The sequence below is a fragment of the Xenopus tropicalis genome, chromosome 2 (genome assembly GCF_000004195.4).
Source record: "Xenopus tropicalis strain Nigerian chromosome 2, UCB_Xtro_10.0, whole genome shotgun sequence".
In the NCBI taxonomy this organism is placed as follows: Eukaryota; Metazoa; Chordata; class Amphibia; order Anura; family Pipidae; genus Xenopus; species Xenopus tropicalis.
Window position 1 is genome coordinate 136,755,691 of NC_030678.2, and position 25,453 is coordinate 136,781,143.

A 25,453-nucleotide genomic window follows, 5' to 3' on the forward strand; every position below is an offset into this window, starting at 1 on the left:
AGTTAAACAATCTATACACCAAAGTGTATAATGGTAAACAAGTCTGGACTGGGATGTTAAATAGGCTCTGGCATTCCAAGTACACAGAGGCCCAAACAGCAACCCTCAGCCCAATAAATAGTGACTGTCTGTGGCACCTTACAGCAGCTTCTCTGGCATTTGCCAGAACCCACAGCTTGCCAGTCTGGACCTGAGGGTAAAGTAATAATAATAGTTGCAACGTTTACTCCATGTCTAGTAACTACAACTATAATGCTTGTAATGCCTGTTGTTACGTTCTAATGATTGTGAAGCTCAGACACATGGACTCAGCATTGATTTCTGGTAACGCATGTTTTATTATTAGTTGTACAAAACACTCCAATAGTTCACACTGCACAACAAAGAGACATGGGACGTAGAGGTGAAGGCTCAACTCAGCAGCATGCACATACCTGGGTCACTATGGTTAGGGCTATTACATTAGGATGGCATTGGTGCCACAGGCACCTTCTTCCTCTTGGCAATTAGAGGAAGTGATGCACAGCTTCCTGCTACCATACACACCAACATATAAGCAGACCCACAAGCTGTTTATTTGTGGAATACCCTGCGGTGCAAAGCTTAAAACCAGAACATATTGTTTTTTTTCCTGTTGTGCTTTAAAAATGTACATACTGCTGAAGTCATGAGAGCAGATACAAGGTTTTCTGTATGGAAACTGATATTGGTATGGCCAGCTATTATAACAAGGCTGCTTAACTTTTTGCTTTGGTTTTCAGTATGCTATATCTTGAAGCAGATAATCTATATTGGCTAGTGGATAGTCATATAATAAAGAGCACTGGACTTCAAATAGTTTGGAACAATAAAACGACTATGAATGTAGCACAGGGTCCATTGCAGGAGACAAGCTGACCGCCTCTGGAAAACAAGCCAATACATGGTTGGGTTTAATGTGGCTACCCTGCTTATTCCGAGTTTCAAGGTGTGGTTGGGTTTTTAATAGCAGCACTGTTGCGGTTTTTACAAGTATAAAATATGAAGGAGTGCGTGACGTGTCCACAAAAAACCAAGGCCATGTCATACCAAGCGAGTGTGGGATTCATCATTTGGTAAGATGTCACTAGTATTCTGCAGTAGCTATGCAATACAGTGTGATCCTTGTCATCAGCATTTTGGAATAAGTTCCACAGTCCCAATCTTCAGTTCATGTTTCGTTGTGTTCTGGGGTGCAGACACAGAATCCAACATACAAGTATTGTGCAGGGGGGAATGTCCAGAATTTAGTGTGATTTCTACAGGTTGCTTAGTACTTTGCCTGTGGTTTCTGTCACCATGTGCTAACAATCTCACACACGCAAACATACACACACACACAATGAGTTACACACATGCAAACATACAGATCACATTTTTCATATGTAACTTTTCTCCTCATAGTTCCTCACACTACAATGCTCTCCCAAATCCCCATTGTCACATTGAGTATCCATCATCTTCCAAATGAAATAGCTAATAAACAATGAACATGAGAAGCTTCTGTGCATCAGGGGAGACCTGACTTTATTCCTTTATTCTGAAAGGTCCTGCATTAGATCACACTGTAATGAGAGTCCATTAAATCTCCGGTGTGCCAGAGGAACTGCCAGCATTGGTGAGCATGCTGGCTATTCCTAACACGGATGGGGATAGTGAGAAATATGTCCTGTAGTGTCCCGTGAGGTAAGGGGAAATGGATCAAGGACGTGTGTTTACTGGAGCAATGCTCTGCAAGTCTCTGGCAGGGTAGGGATTATGGAGCACTTAAGTTCATCTGCCATTTCAGTCAGGATAGATGATGAAACCAGAGAAGGTACTGTATTTGTTAGTGTTGCCACCATGAACTTTGCCCCCATCCAGTTTAACATAAACCTCGTCCCCAACGTCTAGGTGCAGGATGACGCTGTTGCTGGCATAGTCATAGTTCTGATCTGCATCTTGAGCAATTGCGCTGGCCCGTACCTATAAATGGGAATGCAATGGAATAATATTAACATTCAATTACATAAACATTCAATTTCATGCAATTTAAATTTAGCTGCTATGTATCACTATGTATAACAACATTATTTTACAGTTGTGACTTAAAGCTACGTGCCTTTATAGAGGTCATCAAACCCAGACTTCTTTTTTTAATGGGCAAATGGTGCAGTGCAGGTTTTGTTACAGATTAGTAATGGTGGAGATCAAGTAAAAGCTCTGGTGGCACCAGCACATGGCAAGGTAATGGCATTAGTGGTAATTAAGGGCATTAAAACAAAAAGATAGAGAAAAGAGAATTGATGTTGGACAGAATGGCCCACGGTAGGTGGAAGCTGAGTAAAACAGAAAAGATAATGCACCCTACATAAAAGGATAATCAGAGTCACAGTAGCCATACGCCTATGAATAGCCTATGAGTGTTTGCCCCTAGAGCCATAAGTGCCCCCAGTTCTGGTCTGGATCTGGCTTTTTACATGCCTATGTCCAAGCAAACATTACAGGCTGACAAGCAGCAATAGGCCAGTCATTACAGGGGAGACAATGTAGATGTGAGGTTTAGGCTGAAAAAACACACTGCCTTATTCCCCTGATGCAGATAACATGCTAACTGTTATTTCCTTGAAAGGTCAGCTAAAATAAACACCACTACTCCTACCCAATGCTTCTGCGTTTATTTATATTCTCCTTTATTACATGGATGACATTCCTACACAATAGAATGGTGTATGTGTTGCTTGATTCAGGAGGGAGATTAGATAAAGTACATAAAACTGGAACTTTATTACATATTAATTAAACATCCAAATAGCAGCTTTGCTGAAGTTTATCAGCATGAAATATACATAATTGGGTGGCTAAGTAGGTAAGAATCCCTAGGATGATGGGCTATAAGGGTGACTTAAGTAAGGCAAAGTCAATTTTTATGTGGGGATTAGTGGGAAGATGGCAATTTACTGTAGATGTAGATGATGGCATGTGAAGCAATGACATAAGGATCTGTGGCATCTACAGTTAGACTCAAATGCAACATAGGTATAAGCAGTAGTTTAGCAAAAAGCAATTGTATCCATATACCATAATATACACACAGAATTGCACGCTCTTTTTAGAGTTACAAAAATGTCACAAAATTGCCCAATGCAGACTGCCTGTTTTTCATGCTTTGTGCCCCTGTTAGGGTTGGGCAGTTTTTATGGTGATTTGTGGAGCCGAGGTGAGACAAGATGCCAGGAGGAATGGGGAGCAAGGGGACAATACATGCAGGATTTGATCAGGACAGGCCTAGGAACGAGAGCAGGTAAGCACAGAATGGGTAATGGTGGAATACAGTAGGGATGGGGAATCACAGGGTGTTGGACAAATGGACAAGACCAGGGTAAAAAAGTCTTGTCCATTTGTCCTTTACAAGTAATTATCATGGAGTGTTGACATATTTAGCAGTGTTGCACAGCAGGAGGGGGCATAGAGCAAACACACATACATACTGACAGATATTGGAGGTAAAGAGAACCCCTAGAAAAAGGAGAAGGGTGCTTTGAACATAAAGTATATTAGCGAATACACAAACAAAAGGACAAAAAGTGTTTAGTCATATTAACTGCTATAATTCTGACACTGGGGACTGATTCCTGTATCCACAAATACACAAACATTTACATATACTGGTATTTATATTTTAAATAACCGTTATGTAAAGGTAGCCTTACACAGGCCAATAAAAGCTGCAAATGGACTGCATCGGTAGCTTATCAGCCTGTGTATCGGGCCCTACAACGGGTGTATCTGCGCAATATCTGCCAAAAATTGTCCAGGCATCCTCTTTCAGTGTATGGCCAGCTTATGTCTCCCAGTCTCCATCTATCTGTCCTACAGCTTCCAGCAGTCTCAAAAAACCCCAGAAAATGTAGCTCATTTCAGAGAATGAATTACTGTCTTGCAACCCCATGCATCAAAGACAGTCAAGGGGCAAGCCATTCTAGGCTCCCATTGTAGGATATACCTTGTTCAGTTTGAATAGCTGCACTATACTATGTCTTTCAGGATTTAATTGAGTTGCATTAAATAAAGTTATTATATAACAGATTTCCTTTAAGTCTCATTGCTCTAGATTTCCTGCTTCTCTCTTTATTTAAATCTTCCTGTCATCTGCAAACCACAGGGAACGCTCCGGAATCATTAATCTACAGACGTAGATGCGATAGTGTGTCCTAGCTCTAATCATTTGGTAATGGCCAAGTAATAAGGCACAATATAAAAACCACAGTATTTTTATTTACTGCTCCTTAAAGTTCTGCCTTACATATTTCAGATATTTATGCCCCTAGTTATTATTCTATGACAGTGACCTCCCTTGGAAAAAAGAGTATATGAGGCTCATTAATTCATGGTCTAAATCTTCCTATTTTTTTTTTCAATAGGTGGCTCCCATTTGTGATTATTTGTGGCGTTTATTTATAAAGCTAAAAGACGTGTGGTTGTGAATCTCTAATAGGCAATAACAAAATATACTGGGGGCGTGTACATTGGCTTGTCCCGGCCCCATGTGATTCGCCTCTAGTTGCAGAGAGGCAGAGAGATACAGTTGCATACGGTGAATGATTGGGTACAATAATTATGATTCTTGCTCAACCTGAGCATGCGACATATATTACAGGCGATGGCTGCTGAAAATCCAAAGCCTTATATGCATAAAAAGTATAATAAAAATGAAAGATTTGACCAGAGTCACACAGTAAAGATGCAGCTGAAATGACAAGTAAAAGGAATACATACTGTAGATTTACAGTTATAATGAGGCCCAAGTTAAGCTGAGCCAAGTACATAATTACAAACAAATATCTGTTTTATTTTCTGCAGTGTTTATAAGCGCTTTATACATATTTGCTTTACATTACAATGTCTTTTATTGCTAATAAAAGTAAGTAATAGCAGCTTACTATAGATGTATTCCTTGATAGTGGCCTTAAAGCAAATCCATAAGTAGTCACTCCAAAACAACTGTTTCTACAGTTTTCTAACCCCAAAAAGACCTATGTGGTTGCTTGAGATCATGGTATACCTGCAGAGCTAAGCATGGGGGGGGAACAATAGCCTTTTCAATACTTTTGCTCTGAAAATGGGGGCAAAGATAATTCCCCCTCCCTGTGCAATGAATTACTCCATATCTGATCTGCTTGAGACACTAAAATGCTCATGACACAACAGGAGTTTGCCCTGCTGGCATATTTACACTGGCACAGAAATGGCTGTTGCTGCTTGGGATGCTAGCCAAAAACATAAATTGTCATATTAGGTGGATTTTAGTCCAAAAAAGAGGTCAAATTCTCATTTTCAGGAAGAGATTCATTCATTTAAATGCCAAGCAGCTCAAGCTGTGAAAGGATATTCTTAACTAGTGGATATATGCTGGCAGAACAAATGCCTAGGGGCTGATTTACTAAGACACGAATTCGAATCCGAATTGGAAAAATTCCGATTGGAAAACGAACATTTTGCGACTTTTTTGTATTTTTTGCGATTTTTTCGGTGTCTTTATGACTTTTCGGAAATTATGGCGACTTTTTCATACCAATACGATTTGCGCGAAAAAACACGAGTTTTTCATAGCCATTCCGAAAGTTGCGCAAAATCTGGCGATTTTTTCGTAGCGTTAAAACTTGCGCGAAAAGTCACGCCTTTTTCGTAGCGTTAAAACTTAAAAGGCGCGATGTTTCGCGCAAGTTTTAACTCTACGAAAAAATCGCGACTTTTCGCGCAAGTTTTAACGCTACGAAAAAATCGCCAGATTTTGCGCAACTTTCGGAATGGCTACGAAAAACTCGCGTTTTTTCGCAAAAATCGTATTGGTAACGAAAAAGTCGTGATAATTTCCGCAAAAATCGCAAAATAGCGATCATTACGAAAAAAACGCAATTGGACGCATTCGGCCCGTTCGTGGGTTAGTAAATGTGCCCCCTAGTGTGCCATGGGCCAAAGGTAACCTGTGCATGGAATGATATGGCTGAGCAATTGCAGCATATATCAGCCTGCCTGGAAGCAGTTTTGGCAGACCATCCTTTAATCTCACTGGAATACAGCTAATTTGCCCAGTGTTGCATGCACAGGGCATTGACACATCTAATCATATACACTCATCTGATGAGAAAGCAAATCAGTGTAATTCACACATATGACCAAATTGTACTGTATCCAACCATTGGGTCTGGCATGATCACGTGGATTAATTGAACACTGACCTTGACACGGAGAGGCAGACTGAAACTACTTATACAGAGCCCATTACGAAAGGTTAATAATTTAACCAATAACATTAACCACCAGTTTTACAGTGAATGTAATAGGGCATACCAAGTTAGATATAAACAAGTAGATTAAGTAAGACGTTTATTTAGGAGGTTTCTATTTAAAGGGATAGTAAATAATTAAAAATTAAAAAATAGTGCTTTACGCACATACTATTTGTTATATTGGCTTTAAATCAACTTTTTATTTTACATGAAAGATTGCTGCAGTTCAGAGGTCTATTTCCTATACTGAAGGCCTCTAAAATCACCTCCAACTGTGGAGTAATAAAGAAGGTACCCTGATGCCAGGGCAGTGCTAGGGTATCCTTACATAGCTCCCAACAAAGTCATTTTATCTCAAAAACATATAAGTAAAAAATAACAAAAAAATGGTTTTATTTTTTCATTTTGCTAAACTTTTACTTTTACACATTTTTATATAAACACAATGTTATTCCAATACACTGAATAAAATGCTCTTTATGGACCAGTAAAAGTTCATGGATGTGTCTGCATTTAGAATAGTTGTCCTGTCATGTGTAAATCCATTATATTCACTTTGAAAGGATTTTGCTCAGCAGATCTTGTTCTTGTTGTTTTGATCTAAGCGAAGAATATTCTTAGCAAGGTAGCTCAGTTTGAAGTTTTATTGATAACATTAGAAGGGTACATGGGTGCTAAAAACAACTTTACCCATGAAACTGAAATAATCAAGCACAAACAAATCTGCCCTACAAGGAGAGGCACTGTCTATCATATTGGCCAACAGTGAGTGCTGGGTGTTATTCACTAAATGTACAATGGATATCTGATCAAATCAGAGCTAAAAACATAAATACAGTTTTGGAGCTATCTTGGTTCTGAATAGACAATATCAGTATGTACCTGTCAAGGAATGACTGAAAAGGGAACTGATAGTGGGTGGCCTAAAGGGATACCGTGCTAATTATTGTTATAGAAGAAGGACTATTCTTGCCAACTTAAAGTATTGACTTGCAGCAACTGCACTAGCAATGTCTCTATTCTGATGGAGACACACAAGACTTAGCTACAAAGACTAATTTGTTTGATAAGATCATCCTTTTAATAAATCTGCTCCTATTGAGAAAAAATCATCACTGTAACACAAATACATACATAAAATGTTGCCTGAGGGCATTGTCTCGTGAACAATGTTACTTATACAGTTATTAATGTATGGCAAAAGTCATAGCCAAATAAAACACAAAAGACACTAGAACAGGGGTGCCACAACCAGGGCCTGAACTACAGGTAGGATGCAGAGACATGTGCCTAGTTAAACTGTTGTGGAAAACATAATTTCCTTGCATTACACTGAAAAGAATATATCTAAATGAACAACTGCCATCTATTATGTCATTGCTTCAAAATTTTTGAATAATGTGGCAATTCTGGGTGGCTGGGATCCATTGGTCACAAGCTCAATATCGACTGCTTCTGCCTGCAGCGCCGGATTTCAAATCTTAGCGCCCCGAGACCGCCCCCCATTGTCCCCCCCCCCGCATGCGCGAACGAACTGCACCGGGCGAATTTCAGCAAAGAAATGCATGAGTATGCATTTTCGGAGTGAAATCTGCACTGTGCCTGCACTCAGGCTGACATAGTGTCTCTACTTATACAGAAGCTCAGAAACAGCACTGTGTGGCAGTAGCCTTAGATCATTTGAAGCTATTTCACTTGAAGGCAGCTTCCCTTCCCCTCTGCCACCAATCAAGTATTTTGCATTTATTATTTTGACTGCAAATACAAAGCTAAATAGGAAACCCATGATCAAGAAAGCGCCAAATTATGGGAAGGCCATCTCCCATAGAGTCCTTTTTAAGCAAATAGTGATTATAATTTTTAAAAATGATTTCCTTTTTCTCTGTAATAATAAAACACTGCATTGTACTTGATGGGAACTAAGCTGTATGAATTCAAAAACAATTCTCCAATGGAGGCAAAACAATTCTATTGGGTTTATTTCATGTTTAAATGTTTTAGCAGACTTAAGGTGGCCATACACAGGCAGATTTCAACTGCTGATACCCTAAAGGTGTATGGCTATGGTGTATGATCCAAATTACGGAAAGATCTCTTATCCAGAAAACATGGATATTATTTTGCACTTTGCCCACTACGTCTAGGTGCACGCAAATAGCTGCAGGCCTGTGGCTCCCTTCACTAATAAGTGAAATTATGTCACTTCCGCTACTTGGTATCAAAAGTATGTTTGCCTCAGATACTGTCGTTTAAGTGCAAGTGCACTGCCTCTATGGATGCAGGCTGATGGGATCCCTAGAGCTAATGCAACCTTCAGAGGCGGCGGTAGTTCCATGGTTCCCCTGCATCAATAGGCTCACTGTGCATGATACACAAGAGAGGAGGCGCGGGGTGGAAGTGCAAGGAGTGTATTTGTTGCATGTACTTTTAATAAATTGAATTTGTTCACACAAATGACTTAGGGAAACTTGTGCCAACACAACTGAACTTAGCCATTGTAAATGAGTCCTTCTATATTATGGTGCTTTATGCTTAATAGAATTCTGGGAAAACATGGACATGGTTACATCTCACTCTATATGCCACTGATGGTGATTTATTTAATTTTGTAATTCACATGATAATCTGAGGTTGCTGTATTTTTCCTTGTGGCAGAGAGAATGTCTTTGCAATAAGAAAGTTCACTCTTTAAACAAACAAATCTGTGGTCAATCTTCTGACATAAGCCAGTATGGTGCCATTTCCCAGTAAAACACAGTAGATTGCCAATTACAATATATTGGAGCTACTCTGCAGTTTAATATGCAAAGAATGATATTTAGTATTCTCCCTCTCTGTGGCTGTCCCTCGGGCCGAGCCCGGAATTAAACCCTTGGCCCATTCCAAGAAAGGTCCCCTACAGGTGACCCCCCCCCCATCCCTAGACAGTAACGAATGGTTGCCCTGGAAACCAGCCGACTGGGACTTTTGCAGTGTATGCCCTGCCAGATGGTCAGGTGAGGGCTTGTACTGGCTGCATTGTTTATGTATGACAGCAACACCTTTACAGTCCAGCTCACATCATCAGTGCTTTGTTTTTATTTTCCTGATACCTCATCTTGCTTTTCTTATTTATCCTGATAAATCTCCTGCATGGAAATCTATTTTTTTACTTTTACTATAGCAATGTACCAATGCAATATGAACTGCATATTTCACTTAGACCAGGGACATTATTTTCTGTATTGGCTTGGGACAGTACAATCTTATTATACACCCCTACCAATTACCTAAAGAGCTCTACTCCTACTCAACAGATACCATAAACTTGCCACCTGCATATTACAGGTTTCTACCACCTGCTCTTGGGTGGTACTTAAATGTAGCACAGAATGACAGATAAAAACAAAGATCCAAAATATCTTATTATGGAGATGAATTTGCTGAACATACTGAGTAGGCAACATTGCATTCTATGCAAAACAATGTTGCACAAAGGTCACTAAAGCAGAACTACGCCAAAGGGACAAGGGATGGCCAAACATCTGTTTGACATAGCTTTTAGGAAACAAAGAAGCGGCTAGCAGGGAAAGTATTTTTGCTGCAAAATGCAAAACATTGGTTTTGCTGATTTAAATAACATTGGCCATGTGTGTAACATTGGGTGCAACATTGGGCCATGTTAGTTTAATTCGCAGTAAGAAAGAAATGTGCTCACAGTACAAAAGTTGCAGAGAATCCTTTACAACAGTTGTAAAAGCAAACAGATCAATAAAAGATATGGAATTTTGGTTAAAAAAAAACACACAGACACATTACAGTACAATGCCCACAAGTGGTGATTTGATGTGCCCATTGTGAATGTCAGTAGCAGGGAGTAATAGAGAAAATGGTATTGCATGAAAACATTCTGCCCCTTGTAATACTTTCTGCCTGCTTGTTTGTATCTCTGCCTGGAAGCACAGTAGCTCCTCACCTTGTAACATCCTTCTGCCAGGACGTGCGAGGCCGAAAGGCAGATGCCAACACCTTGCCCATCTGTATCTCACCTTATAATAACAAGGTGCTAAGTTCTTATGAAGGGCGTCTGGAAGAATATTCTAGTGCTCGAGAACACACGGCCATGAGATAAAAGGCAGATGTTCCAGCCTGGGCAGCATGCAAAAGGTGCAATGAAAGCAGACATTCTCATTACACCTACATGAGCAGAGTTTATGTATCCTTATTTATCCTTATGTACTGAAATGATCTGCCCTTATACAAGCTACATGTGATGGCTGCATCTTTGTAGAACTTCTGTAACAGTGCGGCCATTTTCAAACTTACTGCCCAAAAGTGTCATACTTGGGTGCCAGGGGCCCTCCAGGAAAGCTTAGACCGCAGGCCTACTTCTCCAATTCATTTTTCCTTCTTTTTTAACTCGCTTTCTTTATTCTCTTAGTCGCTGTTCCTTACATACATCATCTATCCTTCCTTCTATTTCTCCACTCGCTTATATAGCAATGGGGAATGTCATATATATCTATGTACATATAAAGCAAATGGTTGGGCAAACAGACACCTGTGACCACCAGGAGTTTCCCTGGTTACCTGCTGGGCCAGTCCACACTGCTGCCTGACCATCTGTACATGTATGGACACTTCATTGAAACATTTCTACCAGACTCAAATGCCCCTCGTATTATTCTCATTGTTAACTGACATTTTCTGATTCCACCCCCCCCCTCCCCCCATTATTCATACTAGATTTCGTGATTTAAATCCTATCACACTGGCTAGGGTAACATCAATTTTTAGATCTTATTTATTATCATGACTATATGTTTCTTTTTTGTACCATTTAATACCCTTATAGTCAAGGGCAAGTGCCAAAAGCAGCAGTTAATAAAGGGGTGTGAAATAGGAACTCAGTCTACCTTAAAGAGAAAAGGTCAACTTTAAATGAACTTTTAGTTAAGTTATAGAATCCCTTATACCAAAATTCCATATCCAGAAAGATTCAGTTTACAGGAAGGCCATCTTCCATAGATTCTAAGCAACATAGATTGTAAGCAAAAGATTTAATTTATCTAAAAATTATTTCCTTTTTCTCTGTAATAATAATCCAGTTCCTTGCACTTAATGGGAACAAGAATCCATACTGATGGCAAAATAATACTATTAGGTTGATTTAATGTTGAAATGTATTTAGCCTTTAGGAACGGTGATCCAAAAAGGGAAAAAGCCCTTATATAGGTTAAAAAAACCATGTTAAAAACAGATCAATAACAAGTTGTTAGTTTTATCATGCTAAAAGTTAATTTGAATGTGAATGATCCCTTTCATTGTATGTATATCTTTATTTTTGTATGTATATCTTGTATTGTCAACCATGTGTACAATCATCCCCATTTGACAAAACTGACAGTTGGGATTCAGTTGTGGGACATCCCTTGTTTAGGAACATCCCTTGTCCCCAGTCAAGATCCTGGCAGTTCTCAGGCCAAACACACCTGCCCCTGTCTATGGTGCTGAAACACTCAGCCTATAAATGCAGCACTTTATGCACAGTTATACTGATAGGTGATCACGTGATTAACCAGTCACAAACCTTACATACCATAACTAAAACTCCACCACAAATAGCCAGAGCTGTTTTTTTATAGGAAAAACATTTTTACTGAAGCTGCTTTTGTTATTTTATCTTTTAAAAATATCCATCCAAGCTAAAAAGTGCAAGTGTGCAAGTGTGCTGTGTTTATCAACACAAGCAGATGTGGGAACGACTCAGCAAATGAACAGATGCATACTGCTACTATGAGGCAATACAAGGAGCAGCGCAAGTAATGCTAACGAATGGCATATATTTGCGCAAAGAACACTAAAAACTTTGTGTGACCACAATTTCACTTACAGGGTGAAAAGCACAAAATTGTGTGATCTTGAAGGAAATAAAATGATTACGGAATGTGACAAATAACAACATTAGAACAAAATCCATGATAAAGGGCAGCACTGACTAACAAAGCCTACAGACCTTAAAGTTTCTATAAATAACTTACTTTACAAATGTTTTACTCCAAGGGCCAAAATGTGTCTGATCCTTTATTCATTGAAGTGTTCATGCCAGAAGGCACAGTTCCTCAGATGTAACAAAGCCAATGATAAATGGAAATGTATTTCCCATTGGGAAAAAAACTAAAAACGAGAATTTCTTGCTACTGAATATAGAGTCCTGCAGCAGGTCACAAAAATATGGGTAATGGGCAGGTTGTGGGGTAGCAAATGTTCATACTAGTCTTCCCTTGACATTAGATAGCACTACTTATGGTTACTGTGGGAGCAGACAGAACAGGGCTAATTTACCAAGTGCAACTGCAGTTGTTGCATGATGAAATGCCATTTATTAAAGGAGTACTATACCCCCTGGTGCAAAAAGCACTCTTAACTGTCACTGCCTTGACCCTCCCCAAACTCTCTCTTATCGCATAGTTCTAAGTTTAAACGCTGTCCCTATCACAAACTCCTAGCTCCAGAGTAGCACAGCAGCGTACCTGGCCGATATTTTCTTACCAGCTGAAGACTCTTTGGGTCTCTCTGCCGATACCAACCTGCTTGCACATGTGCAGTTGGAGGCAGCAGGAAATCAGCTTAAACTGCGCATGCGCAAGCAGGTTCTGTGTCGGCGGTGAGACCTGATGAGTCTTCAGTTGCTAAGAAGATGTCGGCCAGGTACGCTGCTGCTCTACTCTGCTGTTTTAGTTAGGGGTTAGCGATAGGGATAGAGGTTAAACTTACAAACTATGCGATAAGGGAGAGGTGAGGGGGTCTAGGCAAATGTAGTTCTCCTTTAAAGGTACTTAAATGTGCTTGAGTCCTACCTCGTGTCAGAATGACACCCATTGGGTTTGGATATCATTCTGACAAGAGCACCAGAAATGATAATATCCTGACACCAAACCTTTTCACTGCTATGGTGTTATGTGTGTTTTGAAGCAAAGGCTGCAGTTGCATCAGTTTCATTGCCACGTTGCTGGAATTACACTGGAATTATGAAACATTGCATTGGGGAAATAGCATGGCAACTTATGCCCAGAAAATTGTACTTTGCACACTACACTTGTCATTAATGACCCCTTTTGTATGAGCAGAATAGATGTATGTAAAAATACTTTAATTAAAGCTTCTTGTGTCAAAATGCACTTCATGCATTTCCATATAGTTGGATTGGTGCAGCTCATTCCTTCCTACTTTCTGTTCTAAATCAAGCGCTGCTGTGTTTATTCAATAGATGCAGCACACTTGCACCAAAAAATCACTCACATACCGAACACCAGAAGTGATGCCAGATAGTCTTTTGTGTAGTTGCATCTGATTTGCAACTAAATGCACATGCAGTTGGATGCAACAGTGGTAGGAGAACACAATTGCACCAAATGCATTGTCCCTGCACTGCTACTGCAGTAGTGTGGGGAAAAAACATGGCAATTGCACTCAAAATTGTACTTTGTTCACGTACATGGGCCCTCAGAAGACCAGATTTGTGTTTATCTGAAGCTACTTCCTACTAACCTGAAAGCAGGTTACAATGGAATTTCAAGGATAGACATTCCCAAAAACTGTCCATGCTTTGTAGGAACCTACAATTTTTTTGCTGCTTTCAGTAGATGTCTGTATCTAGGCTGGAATTCCTTGGGAAGGGTTTGTTTTTTAAAAAAAAGTTATTTAGAATTATGTAACTTTTTGTATCGTTTTGCTTATAGGAAAGCCCAGAAACAGACAATTGGTTTACAATGAGTAGGATGAAGGCATGCAAGAGTAACTTAATATCTGCTTCACAGCGGAATCAGCCTTAGCAATAATATGGGTTAAGGATATAGTGCCTGGTTTTGCCAGAGCAAACATGATAGTCACTTGCCTTAATTATAATGTTTTTTTGATCTGTTCCAGCTCATACTCATGCCAACAACAGATCTGACTCATGACTCATATGACTTATTCACCTAATAGTTCAATATCTGCTGCTTCCCAAGCAAATCCCTCTGCTGGTTCCCAATTTCCTCTCAAATGAAATTCAGACTACTGGCGTTTACACTATCTCATCTCACGTCTCAGAAACACTCCCCTTATACCCTGTATATTCTGACCTTCAGCTCTCTTTATTTATTTAATTTTAAAGTTTCTCTAAGTTACATAAAAAAATCTGCAAAAAAACATTTGCAAAACTTTTAGAGTTTTTTTTTTAAATTCAAATAAACTCGAAATATTACTAAACTTGCTGAATTATTAAGAAAAGTTTGAATACAAAAACCTCAATTGAATTAATCTATGAAAAAAACTTGAATGCACTGAATTAGTATTCTACCAATCATTGGATCTACAAACTCTCAAAAAAATTTGAAAAACTCGAAAAACTTAAATTCAGAACCTACAAACATATAGATAATAAAATTGGCTGTAGCAAGCAATGCCAGGCAGCAGCAAACAAGGGCAAACAAGGTTTGAGCTGTATTAAAAGGGGCATCAATTCATAGGAAGAGGGGGTTAGTCTTCCCCTTTAAAGAGTGCTGGTAAGGCCCCATCTAGATTATGCTGTTCAGTTTTCGTCTCTAGTGTTTAAATGGGTTAGAAAGGTTACAGAGAAGGGCAACTAAGCTGGTAAAGGGTATGGAAAGTCTCAGTTATGAAGAAAGACTGGTCAGGTTGGGATTGTTTACACTGGAGAAGACGTGCTGAAGGTATGAGATGATAACTATGTTTTATATATAAGGGGATCATATAATAATCAATCCAATGCTTTATTTACCAGTAGGTCCTTCCAGCAGACACTAGGGAACCCATTCTGATTAGAAGAAAGAAGGTTCTGTCTGAATATTCGCAAAGTATTTTTTACTGTGAGCTGTGAAGTTGTGGAGTTCTCTCCCTGAACCAGTTGTACTGGCTGATACATTATATAGCTTCAAGAAGGGGTTAGATGGCTTTTTAGGAAGTGAGGGAATACAGGGTTATGGGCTATACCAGCGTTTTTCAACCGCTGTTCCGCTGAGATGTTGCCTGGTGTGCCGTAGGCAGGGCCGCAATTTTTACTTTCAAAGGGGGCCCGGCGATGCTACAGTTTTTCTTAGTAGCTCGGGCCCCCTTTAATAAAATCCGGGCCCTGTCATTGGTTGCGCCCCGTGTGTATGGGTGACGTCAGTAAGCACGGGGCGCAACGTTATAAAAGGGCCTGTGTGCGGTCGCGTGTAGGCAGAAGTGCAGAGGCGGCGCGCGTGAGGGGAAGATGCTGCTGAAGCCGCCGAAGAGCAGAAGTAAAATGCTGCTGGGCACCAATGTATTAGGAGGGGCCACGGGGCACACTGACTTATGGGGGCACTGCTGCTGGGCACCAATGTACTAGGGGGGCTGGCTCTTGGCACCAATGTACTAGGGTGGCACTGCTGCTGGGCACCAATGTACTAGGGGGGCACTGCTCTTGGCACCAATGTACTAGGGGGGCACTGCTGCTGGGCACCAGTGTACTAGGGGGGCACTGCTCTTGGCACCAATGTACTAGGGGGGCACTGCTGCTGGGCACCAATGTACTAGGGGGGCACTGCTGCTGGGCACAGAGTTAAATTTTTTAACATTTTCTAATGGTGGTGTGCCTCGTGATTTTTTTCATGAAACAAGTGTGCCTTTGCCCAAAAAAGGTTGAAAAACACTGGGCTATACAGTAGCTCTTAGTACAAGTTCATCCAGGGACTAGTCTGATGCTGAAGTTATAGATTTAAAGTTACCAAAGAACATTTTAAGTCAGAGGCAGCAAAGAAAACCAGCTACTATTTTTACTATTATTTTTAAGGAACAGACTCACTAAAAATAAAGACCAAACACAATATTGTTTAGAGAAAGTTCATTTACGCTGCCTTCCCCTTTGATTTAAGATAGAGATGGGTCAACCAAAAAGAATTCCCTTGAGAGATTTGGAAAGAGCCCTGAGTAAAGCTGGCCATACACACTAAAGCTGCCCATACAGGGGCAGATCCGCTCGCTTGGCGATGTCTCCAAGCGAGCGGATCTTTACCCGATATCCCCACCTACGGGTGGGCGATATCGGGTAACATGTAGGCGAATTTGATCGTTTGGCCCTGGGGCCAAATGATCGAATTCTAACAGCAGCAATGGGGCTGTCGGTTCGTGGACTGCATAAACGAGCCGATGCAGTCCCTGATCCGACTAAATTTTCTAACCTGGCCGATCGATATATGGCTAATTTCAGGCCAGATATCGGTCGGCCAGGCCCCTCGTTTCTGCCCCTACATGGGCCGATAAGCTGCCGATATCAGCCCCTATATGGGGACCTTAAAACCACTGGGTCAACGATCAGACCATAATGGGTACCTAGGCAGGCATTAAGGACTGCATTAAGACACCAATACATGAAAGAGATTTTCACAGATACCTGGGTGATTTTCAGCCAGATATTTATCACGGAGGCAGGGTAGAAGGGCAAATATATAGGCAGAAAAGATGCCATGTATGGCCAGCTAGGAACACTAGGAGAATAAACAGAAAGGCCAAGAATCAAAAAGCCAATGGCAACTGATCAAAAAAAACAAAAACAGTACCTCAGATTCAAAGAAGGATTTGAGGTAATTTGAAAACCAAGGAGCTGCCTGATTGTAGATGTCCAATGAGAGGAGAATTTGAAACAGAAAGAACCCACAAACCCAAGAACCCACTCTGCAGGGGGCCCAAGAAACCACAGGCAATGAATACAAGACAAAAGGTTTCAGGATCTGCAAAACTTACTGTAGGACTGTAGCCAGAAAGAGAGCAATGACCAAAAGTATCCTTCATAACAATGCAAAGTGTCATATAACACCCATGCTGTGAGCTGTAATGCCCAACAAACTTTCACTTATTTTTAACTGTAGTCTGTGGAGGAGACAAGGGCATAACTACAGAGGAAGCAAACCTTGTGGTTGCAGAGGGGCCCAGCAATGTAAGGCCCTAATTAATAAGCAATTTCAATATATCTTGTTAGAAATGGTAAACTTAGCAATGTTTTGTGGCCAAATATTGCATTTGTTGTGGGGCCCAATAACCTCTAGTTACACCACTGGAAGAAGACCTTACTACTTGCTTTAAAGGAGAAGATTACAAATAAATAAAGGAAAACATACAAATGGATAAGGTTTTATTATTTATGATTGCTGAGAAACAAATGCCAGTATATTCTACCCACAACAAATGCACTAGCTAAACTAACCTGTTAGCTGAACAAAGTCATTTAAAGTATATGATTGCTAGACTTGTGGTCATAGAAATGATTAAACTGGCTTTAAGTAAAGTGATATTAGCTGGATAGTGTTATAAACTAATGGGTATGATAGCAAGGGCTGTGAGCACCATGACAAATATTAACCTAACACTGGTGCAGATATTCCAGGTTATTGACTATCGCTGCTGTCCCTGTGTGGGCAAATACCAGCCAGAGCTCCAGAGAATAAGGCTGACATCACTCTAGTTCCTGACCAATGTCACTACACATACATCAGCCTTTGCTGAAACAAATCTATAAGTGACCCCTACTGTGTGTGTAAGGCACCAGAACAAAATAGTGTCTTATGAGTGTATGTGATTGCACTGCTGTTATACTGCTCAGCAGGATGTATAAGGCACTGTACTTTGACACCTTGCCTTTAATATGTTTTTTAAAAAAATGCTATCCATACTATATACAGCAAACTAAAATATTAGGGTTACCCTATTTGCTGCCTAATTTTGTTCTTCCTCATTAGATAGATTGGATAGATTGAGCTGCAGGCCTGCATCTCTGTCGCGCTGATTGCTATTTCCTTGTTACCATTCAGTCAACAAATATTATGGCCTCTGGGATCCCGTTTCGACTTCTACTGTGCAGTTTTTCTGCCTTTGCTCTGCCCCTGACTGCTGTCTGCTCCTTCACACCCTGTACTCATTCTTTCTTTTTATATTAATAGGTCACAAGAGAATGAAATAAATGCTCACGCTAGACCTCCTCCCTGGAAATCGCTAGCTGCCATTACAGATGAGCAATGTACCTTACGCAGTGTGTATTTCCGTATATATACCAGGCCAATATATCTACAAATGGCTGCCAAGAGACGCGTTTTTCCTTGCAGTGTAGTAACCTTTTCAGAGGATAATGAATCAAGACTGTGCAAGGGCTGCTGAATAGCCAGAGTCATCACAGTTGCTACCTCAACAAGCTACTTTCCAATGGGAACATAGGATAAAACTTCAGTACAGTAAAAGTAGCTAAAAACTAGGATGAATACCCCATAACTGGCAATAATTAAATGGTTTAGTGGTTTAATGGTTTTAGCCCAAGTCAGTCAGATCTGAACCCCCATGGAAAGCCATCAGCTGTGGTCTAGATCTATTACAGAATGTGGTCCATAGCCACATATGGCTGGCCATGATTCTCACAGTTACTATAGCCCTTATGAGCCATTTTCAAGAACTCAGTAAACTGCCAATTAAAAGGTTGCAGTGTAATGGGCACTAATTGAAGCCTCCCATCTTAGCAGCCTGCTAATTAGGAAGATTATTTGACACATTGCGGGCCGCTGTTGAGACCTCACTTTGATTCGAATTGGGTTCCAAAGTCTCTATCTATAGTGTAAATCCCAAACAGAAATATCTCAAGACCTTAATATGTACAACAAGAGAGAAGGGAACGAGTTGATATATTAAGAATTGTAAGATCAGAAGAATGAATAGCATTTTCCAGAAGAGGAGTATGGCTAGGACTGTATTCAGAAGTTGGAAGGTAACATTGAAAAGAGCTCTCATGGGGTAGCGCCACCTCATGAGCAAAAGACTAATCAGTAAAATAAATGAAGAAAAAGTGATTGGGTCTGATAAATTATAGTTTATGTTTAGCCAAAACATAACAAAGAGACAAAGATTTAGATTGTGGAAATGGCTTATAGTTGTAGCCTGGCAAGAGACAATGAAGGCGTTAGGTATTCTATGCGAGTTACTGTAAGCTTAGGCAAACATGCAGGAAAATCAAGTGGATTGTCCTTCTTTTGTCACCGGTGCCCCTTCAGGGCCTTGATAAATGATCCCTTGCCTTGTGCTTTATATCGCTCCACCTGCAGATTTGACCTCTCAGTTTGCAGAAGAATTCAACCCTTTCCCTGCTGGCTCCTTTCCATTCTGAACTTGTGACGAATCTCTATATCTAGCCTTATACGGAAAGATCTGCTGTTGCTTTCAATGTAGCTTGGCGCTAACAGAGAGGGTGGGGATTTATGGCGCTACCCTTTACAGGGAATAGTTAAAAGAGGGGAAAAATCAAAACATAAAACCTATTTGCATATTATTTATTTATCATTTCTCTGTACTTAATTACTTTAATATAAATTCCCCTTAGTATAACCCTCTCCTACTGGTAAGTAAAATATATTTTAAATGTTGATTAAATAATATTAATTTAATTACATTTCTACTTCATAGATATCTTTCAAACAGCTTTGGCCAGTGCTGTAAACAACTGTAAACAATTCTATCTATTATCTATCTATCTATCTATCTATCTATCTATCTATCTATCTATCATCTATCTATATCAAGTATTATCTCTCTATGTATCATCTTTATACACACACACACATATATAAATTAATGTGTGTTTAATAATTATTAAATGTTAATGCAAAATCATTATTATGACAAGGTGACAGTCTCCTATGACACCTTTAGCAAATATACCAAATATCATTCAAATATCAATCACACAGAATATCATTAAGTTTTAAAGAAGACCTGACAGTGGGTATTATTTACAGGCATATATTTTACCAACACCCAGACACAATGTGTTTTTAGGAGGACACACCTATGATAAATTACTAAAGCTTAATACAATACTTCCTGGCATAGAAGCCCGATGCTAAAGAGCACGCAAGCTGGCATTCATAAGTGAAATATGGCAATTAAACGGAAATGACAAGAAGGAGACCAGATGGAGGAAGACCCAATAATACAGAACTTTCTCTTCCAATAAAATAGTCTCCACCAAAAATTAAAAGACAAACAACTTCTTTTTTCTGATTCAGAAAACAAATCTGCCTTTCATTGTGTGCATCTTTCTGTCAGTCTATCATCAGAGCCTCTCATTTCTCTGGCCTATTAGACTGGAGAATATTAATAGGTATAATAGGCTATTTGCACATTAGGCCCTGAATGGAGGATTCGGTTATATCCATTACATACACTAGATGGGTGTTGTGGGTGCATATACACATGTTGATAAGGTGTCTAATAAATAACGGATGCAGCATAATGAGGAACAAGCGAAAGGCAACAGCTGTTCCCTCCTCCCCCTTCCAACCAGTGTAACACATTTAGTAGCAGAACGCACACAAATATCATGCAAATAAAACAACAAATAGGCACGTCCAAGTCGCCTTCTGGGGATACAATTAGGGTGACTATTTGCAACAGGATTTTCCTACATTATAGCACTTTATAAACAGAGAGCTATAAAAAAACGAATAAGAAAATACACTTTATTGTACAGTATACAGTAATATTTGCCTTAATGAGAAAGCCTAAATTTGATTTGGAAAAGCATTGGTTTCTAAGGTTAAACATATTGCACATGATATACGCATTTATATACCATGCTAATGCATAGTTTATAATTCATATTTATTTCAAATTTTATCTGGTTTGCAATAAATAGATTAATATATGTTTGCTTACTAAATATCATCTATCTAAATCATCTAGCCATCCATCAACTGCATACAATCATCTATCTGATTCTAATCTATGTGCCGTATGTACCTGTCTATCCATTTAGACACCTGTCTCTGTCTCCCTGTCTCTCTCCAGCCATCCATCTGTCTCTGCACCCGCCCAGCTGTCCCTACTGAGCGCTGAGTGTGCAGCTGCAGACCAGGGCTGTCTCAACAACATATGGGGCCTAAGATGAAAGCAAAACTTGGGCCCCCCCAATAAATGTGCATCACAAAAAATGAGTCCCTGCCCTCTTTACAATTGACACTTGCTTTAGCGATAATGAGCACTAACCAAGCCCAATATGCCAGTAGCAGCACTGCAGAAAATGTATTCAGAGAACTGCAATAATACATGCCAGTAAGATCACTGTAAAAAATATGAACATTGCATTAACCCCAAACATGCCAGCAAGATCACTGCAAAAAAAATAATAATAAGCAGCACTTCATTAACCCCTAACATGCCAATAAATTAAATGGGGAAAATGGATTCAGAGAACTGCATTAACAACAGGATGGGGTGACCTCGCTTACACCACTTACACCTTGTGATGTCATATGGTGTATTTTGTGCACTTTAGTGCAAATTGGGACTCTTTATATAGTTTAGTATAGAAGCTGTTTAGTGAAATGCATTTATTAGTTGGGGACTCGTGGATTTAAATGATTATGCCTTAGGAATCTTTAAAGACATTTGCCGTTATTACACATAGTGGTTTTGTGTGGTTCATATAAGGATTTTTTACAGCTTATATCATCTTTTAATATAAGGTGAATATTTATCTAAACTCTGAGAAAGTTGGAGTTACTGCAGGCGATTACAAAATGGTGTTACATTGAACTGCAATAATTTCTTACAGTTGTACAATGTTTTTTCTTATTTTATGCACTATATTTATTAGTTATACTTTTACAGTATTTTTCCTGTTTTTTTTTTAAATGTTTTTCCTTTTTATTGTGCAGAATCCTTACCAGATTTCTCAATCACTTTAGGGTGTTTTTTTTTTTTTTATTTAACAGGTGCATCTGTAATACCGCATAGGTTTACTTTATTTACTTAACCCCAGACATGCCAGTAAGATCACTTGCGAAAATGGACACAGAGCACTGCATTAACCCATAACATAACAGTAAGGTCATTGCAGAAAATGATAATGGTAATGAGCACTGCATTAACCACAGACATGCCAGTAAGACTACTGCAGAAAACTACTATTTTCTGTTGTGTTTCTCATCACCAGATAAAGGTGTTTAACCATTCACCCCATTATCAAGTAAGATTACTTGAGAAAATGAATTCTGGACATTCAATGAACTTATCAGTAACAGCACTGCTACAAAAAAAAAAAAAGATAATGAGCACTGTACTAACCTAAGGGTCCCAATACAATGAAATGAATTGAACTATGCTTCCCATCCTTTTCTAATCACCATTTCTCTCCCAAAAATAAAGGTTTGCTCTCACCTTTCCTATTTTTAATTTTCTTTATTAGAATTGTCAGCATCTTTTTCCATTTACCTACTGCTTGACACTTCGGTTTTGCCCTGTACAAATTTGCCTCTCTCCATTCAGTGCAAGGAAACCTGCCTATTCGTTTGTCTTCCCCATTGCAAATATAATCAGAGCGCTCCTTTATACCGCGACACAACTGCGACGCAGGGGATCGCTCATTCCTGCTGCTTGTCCAGTCGCTGGTAGTCGCGTAGCTGTTTGCCGGTATAGTAAAAGAGCGCTGTGAATATCTGTACTATGGGCTAGACAGAGAGATAAGCAAACATTCTATGATAGGAATGAAGGCAGGTGAGTGGCTACAGTACGAAACAAAGGGGAGAAAATGCGAGAGGAGCAAAGCAGGAGTGCAGGAGCAAAGCTGTAGTTCAGTCCGCCCCCCCCCCCCCGCCCTCAGCCGAGATGGGAAAGTTGGAATTTCCGGCATGTCTGTGGGACCCTATTGCTGCGCCACAATCATTTATTCGTTAGTTATCAAACTGCCCCCACAGCCCAGGCAGTTCCCAGCTTCATACTCACATTGCCTATGCGTTTATTTAGAAACAAATATCTCATTTAATGTTTTTTTGTATCATTGTGTTCTTTATTTTCTGAAAAGAAAGGTGACCTTAAACAACGTCTTTTTGTTAGAGGATCTATCCTCTAACGAAAATAACTTCTGGTGCCAAAGTCTCACACGTGTATTTAGAGGAAAGTGTCAATATCTATATAGTAATATAAATAAATAGGTATTTAGTGTGGCACCCACTGCCACTGTCCTCCTTGCTGTGTCCCATGGTTGCACTGGTGCCAGTAGGGAGAAGCAGCCACCTTGGAACTGGAGAGAAATGATTTATTCCCTGGTTCTGACCCCCTGTATGTGTGTGTGAACCATGCAAGCACTCATCTACCCATCCCTCTTATATCTTCTGCAACACTAACTCTTTCTCTCTCTCTGTCTATATATATATATATATATACCGGTATACAGTATGTGTACATACAAACACACATACATATACACTTACATATATATATATATATATATACTTAAGCATGCTTTGTTCTGCAGATACAGTAAATCTTTGTTATCTTAAATAGATTATGAAATAGATAGATAGATAGACTGACAGATAGTTCTTATAGACAGGTAAAACACAAAGTGCAGAGCCATTGGAGCTGATTGCTAGTGAGACAGATGAGGAGGTACAGACAGACAGTTGCCAGCCAGGGAGAGGGACACAGACAGGAGAACATTAAAGGGAGGCAGAAAGTGCTCAGCATACTGGCACCTGTTGCTGGAGGAACTGTGTCTTCTATTCAAACTGGCAAAACTCAGGGTCATTTTCCTGCCTGGCTCTTCTGGTCTCTGTAGAAGGTGTTAGTACTGCCTATAATGCCCAGCATGATTCTACCTAAAACAACAGTATGTGACTACAGGTCTAGACACCCTGCAGCCCTCTCTGGCTCTATAATTCTCTGACTGTTGCTTATTTTGAGAGTTGCAATTTAACAACAGCTGGAGGACCACAGACTGTGCATCTCTGTGCCCCAGAAGTACCTGTTCTAATGAAGCAGATAGATGGGAGTACCTAGCCCTATTCACTTCATGACACCTAACTTAGCAAGCCCGGCATCTCTATAGTTCCCTCATACATCACCTTGGCACAGGCTGGCAGGGTCAGTGCGCAGAGCTGGCACAAGAGGGCACATATATCATGCTATTAGGAGCTACAACAGCATTCCCATACATCATGTAGATTTCAAGGTCGGGTAGCAGGGCTGGCACAGGACAGGGCATTGATCATAAAACACTTTGCCAGTTCCCTGGGATGGGGAGTGCAGGACATTGCCAGCTCATAAGACTTACATGGGTGTTTTTCATGAGATCTGCCCACATGCTGGTCCCATCTCCTCCTCTCATGAGCACGTGGTAGGCAAAGAAGTAGATCCCAGGCAGTGGGCAGGTGAATTTACCAGTCGAGGGCTCGTAGTAGTTTCCAACATTGGTCACAACATCATCAAATCGCAACACCTCGTAGCCCTCATGTGGCTTTCTTAGCCCAGCATAGAAGGCAATCTTGGGGCTGTAATAAGAAGAGACGTATCCTCCTGGCCCAGGACCCGGTGGGCCTGGGGGTCCAGGTCTTCCCGGTTCTCCTGGTGGTCCTTTAGGTCCTTGGGGTCCTGGTGGCCCTGGAAGTCCCCTGATACCTGATTTGCCTTTTTTGCCCTGGTCCCCCTTACCTACCTGAAGGTTGGGTGGTGGTGAAATAAGGGCTAATTCTTGGCTGGAATCTGCCCCATGGGTCTGAGGGGTGTAAGGGTCACACACCATCCTGCAGCTGCCCAGCATCTCATAGTGGGTGCTGCTCTTAGAGCTACTAACCAGCAAAGGGATGGCAACCAGCAGTATCAGTACCATGGCCACCCCTATGGCAGCACCAATCACCCGTTTCCTGCGGCTCAGCCTGGACGCTGCCAGGGCTAGAAAGTCCTCTTCACTTTTGGAAGTAATGGTGGCAACTTAATTTGCTCCAAACACAAAGAAAAATGCTCCTTGTCCCTCTAGCACAGCCTCTCCCAAGAGAAGCAATAAGGAATTGCACCTGTTGCCCACTCTGGCAGGCAGTGCCCAGTCCTGTCCCACTTAGCACCTGAGCACTGAGTGGAGATGAGGGAGATTGTCCTGGGTGCAGCGCGGTGTATCCCTTGTCTACAGCCTATAATGCAGATATGTAGCTCCAGGGCTCCTTTCTTCATGCTAGTTCATATGGGTATAATGTGCGACTCTCCTCCAGGCGCTTGTGCAACTCTGCTCAGATGCGAACGATAAGGGAGGTCTGAGGAGGAAAAGATGTGTGAACTGTCTTTAAGGGAATCAGAGCGACCTCTGGTGCTATTAGGGAGGAGGAGAGCTCAGCTGCCTGCAGGCACAC

At 40.5% G+C, this 25,453-nt stretch overlaps 1 protein-coding gene across 1 annotated transcript; it reads right to left on the reverse strand.

Annotated features, from left to right (window-relative positions):
* Window positions 1-314: 314 nt before the first annotated feature.
* Window positions 315-25,453, reverse strand: c1ql4 (complement component 1, q subcomponent-like 4). The gene is made up of 2 exons (XM_002935111.4): window positions 24,385-25,453; window positions 315-1,983 (listed from the first exon to the last, which is right to left on the reverse strand). The coding sequence occupies exons 1-2, from the start codon at window positions 24,937-24,939 to the stop codon at window positions 1,804-1,806; spliced, it is 735 nt and encodes a 244-aa protein (XP_002935157.2). The 5' UTR covers window positions 24,940-25,453; the 3' UTR covers window positions 315-1,803.

Excerpts from the sequence above, each read along its gene's own strand:
- c1ql4 (XM_002935111.4), bottom strand. The coding sequence starts at position 24,939 with ATGGTACTGATACTGCTGGTTGCCATCCCTTTGCTGGTTAGTAGCTCT. Across the intron at positions 1,984-24,384 it reads ATCTCATGAAAAACACCCAT|GTACGGGCCAGCGCAATTGC; the intron begins GTAAGTCTTATG and ends TCCCATTTATAG.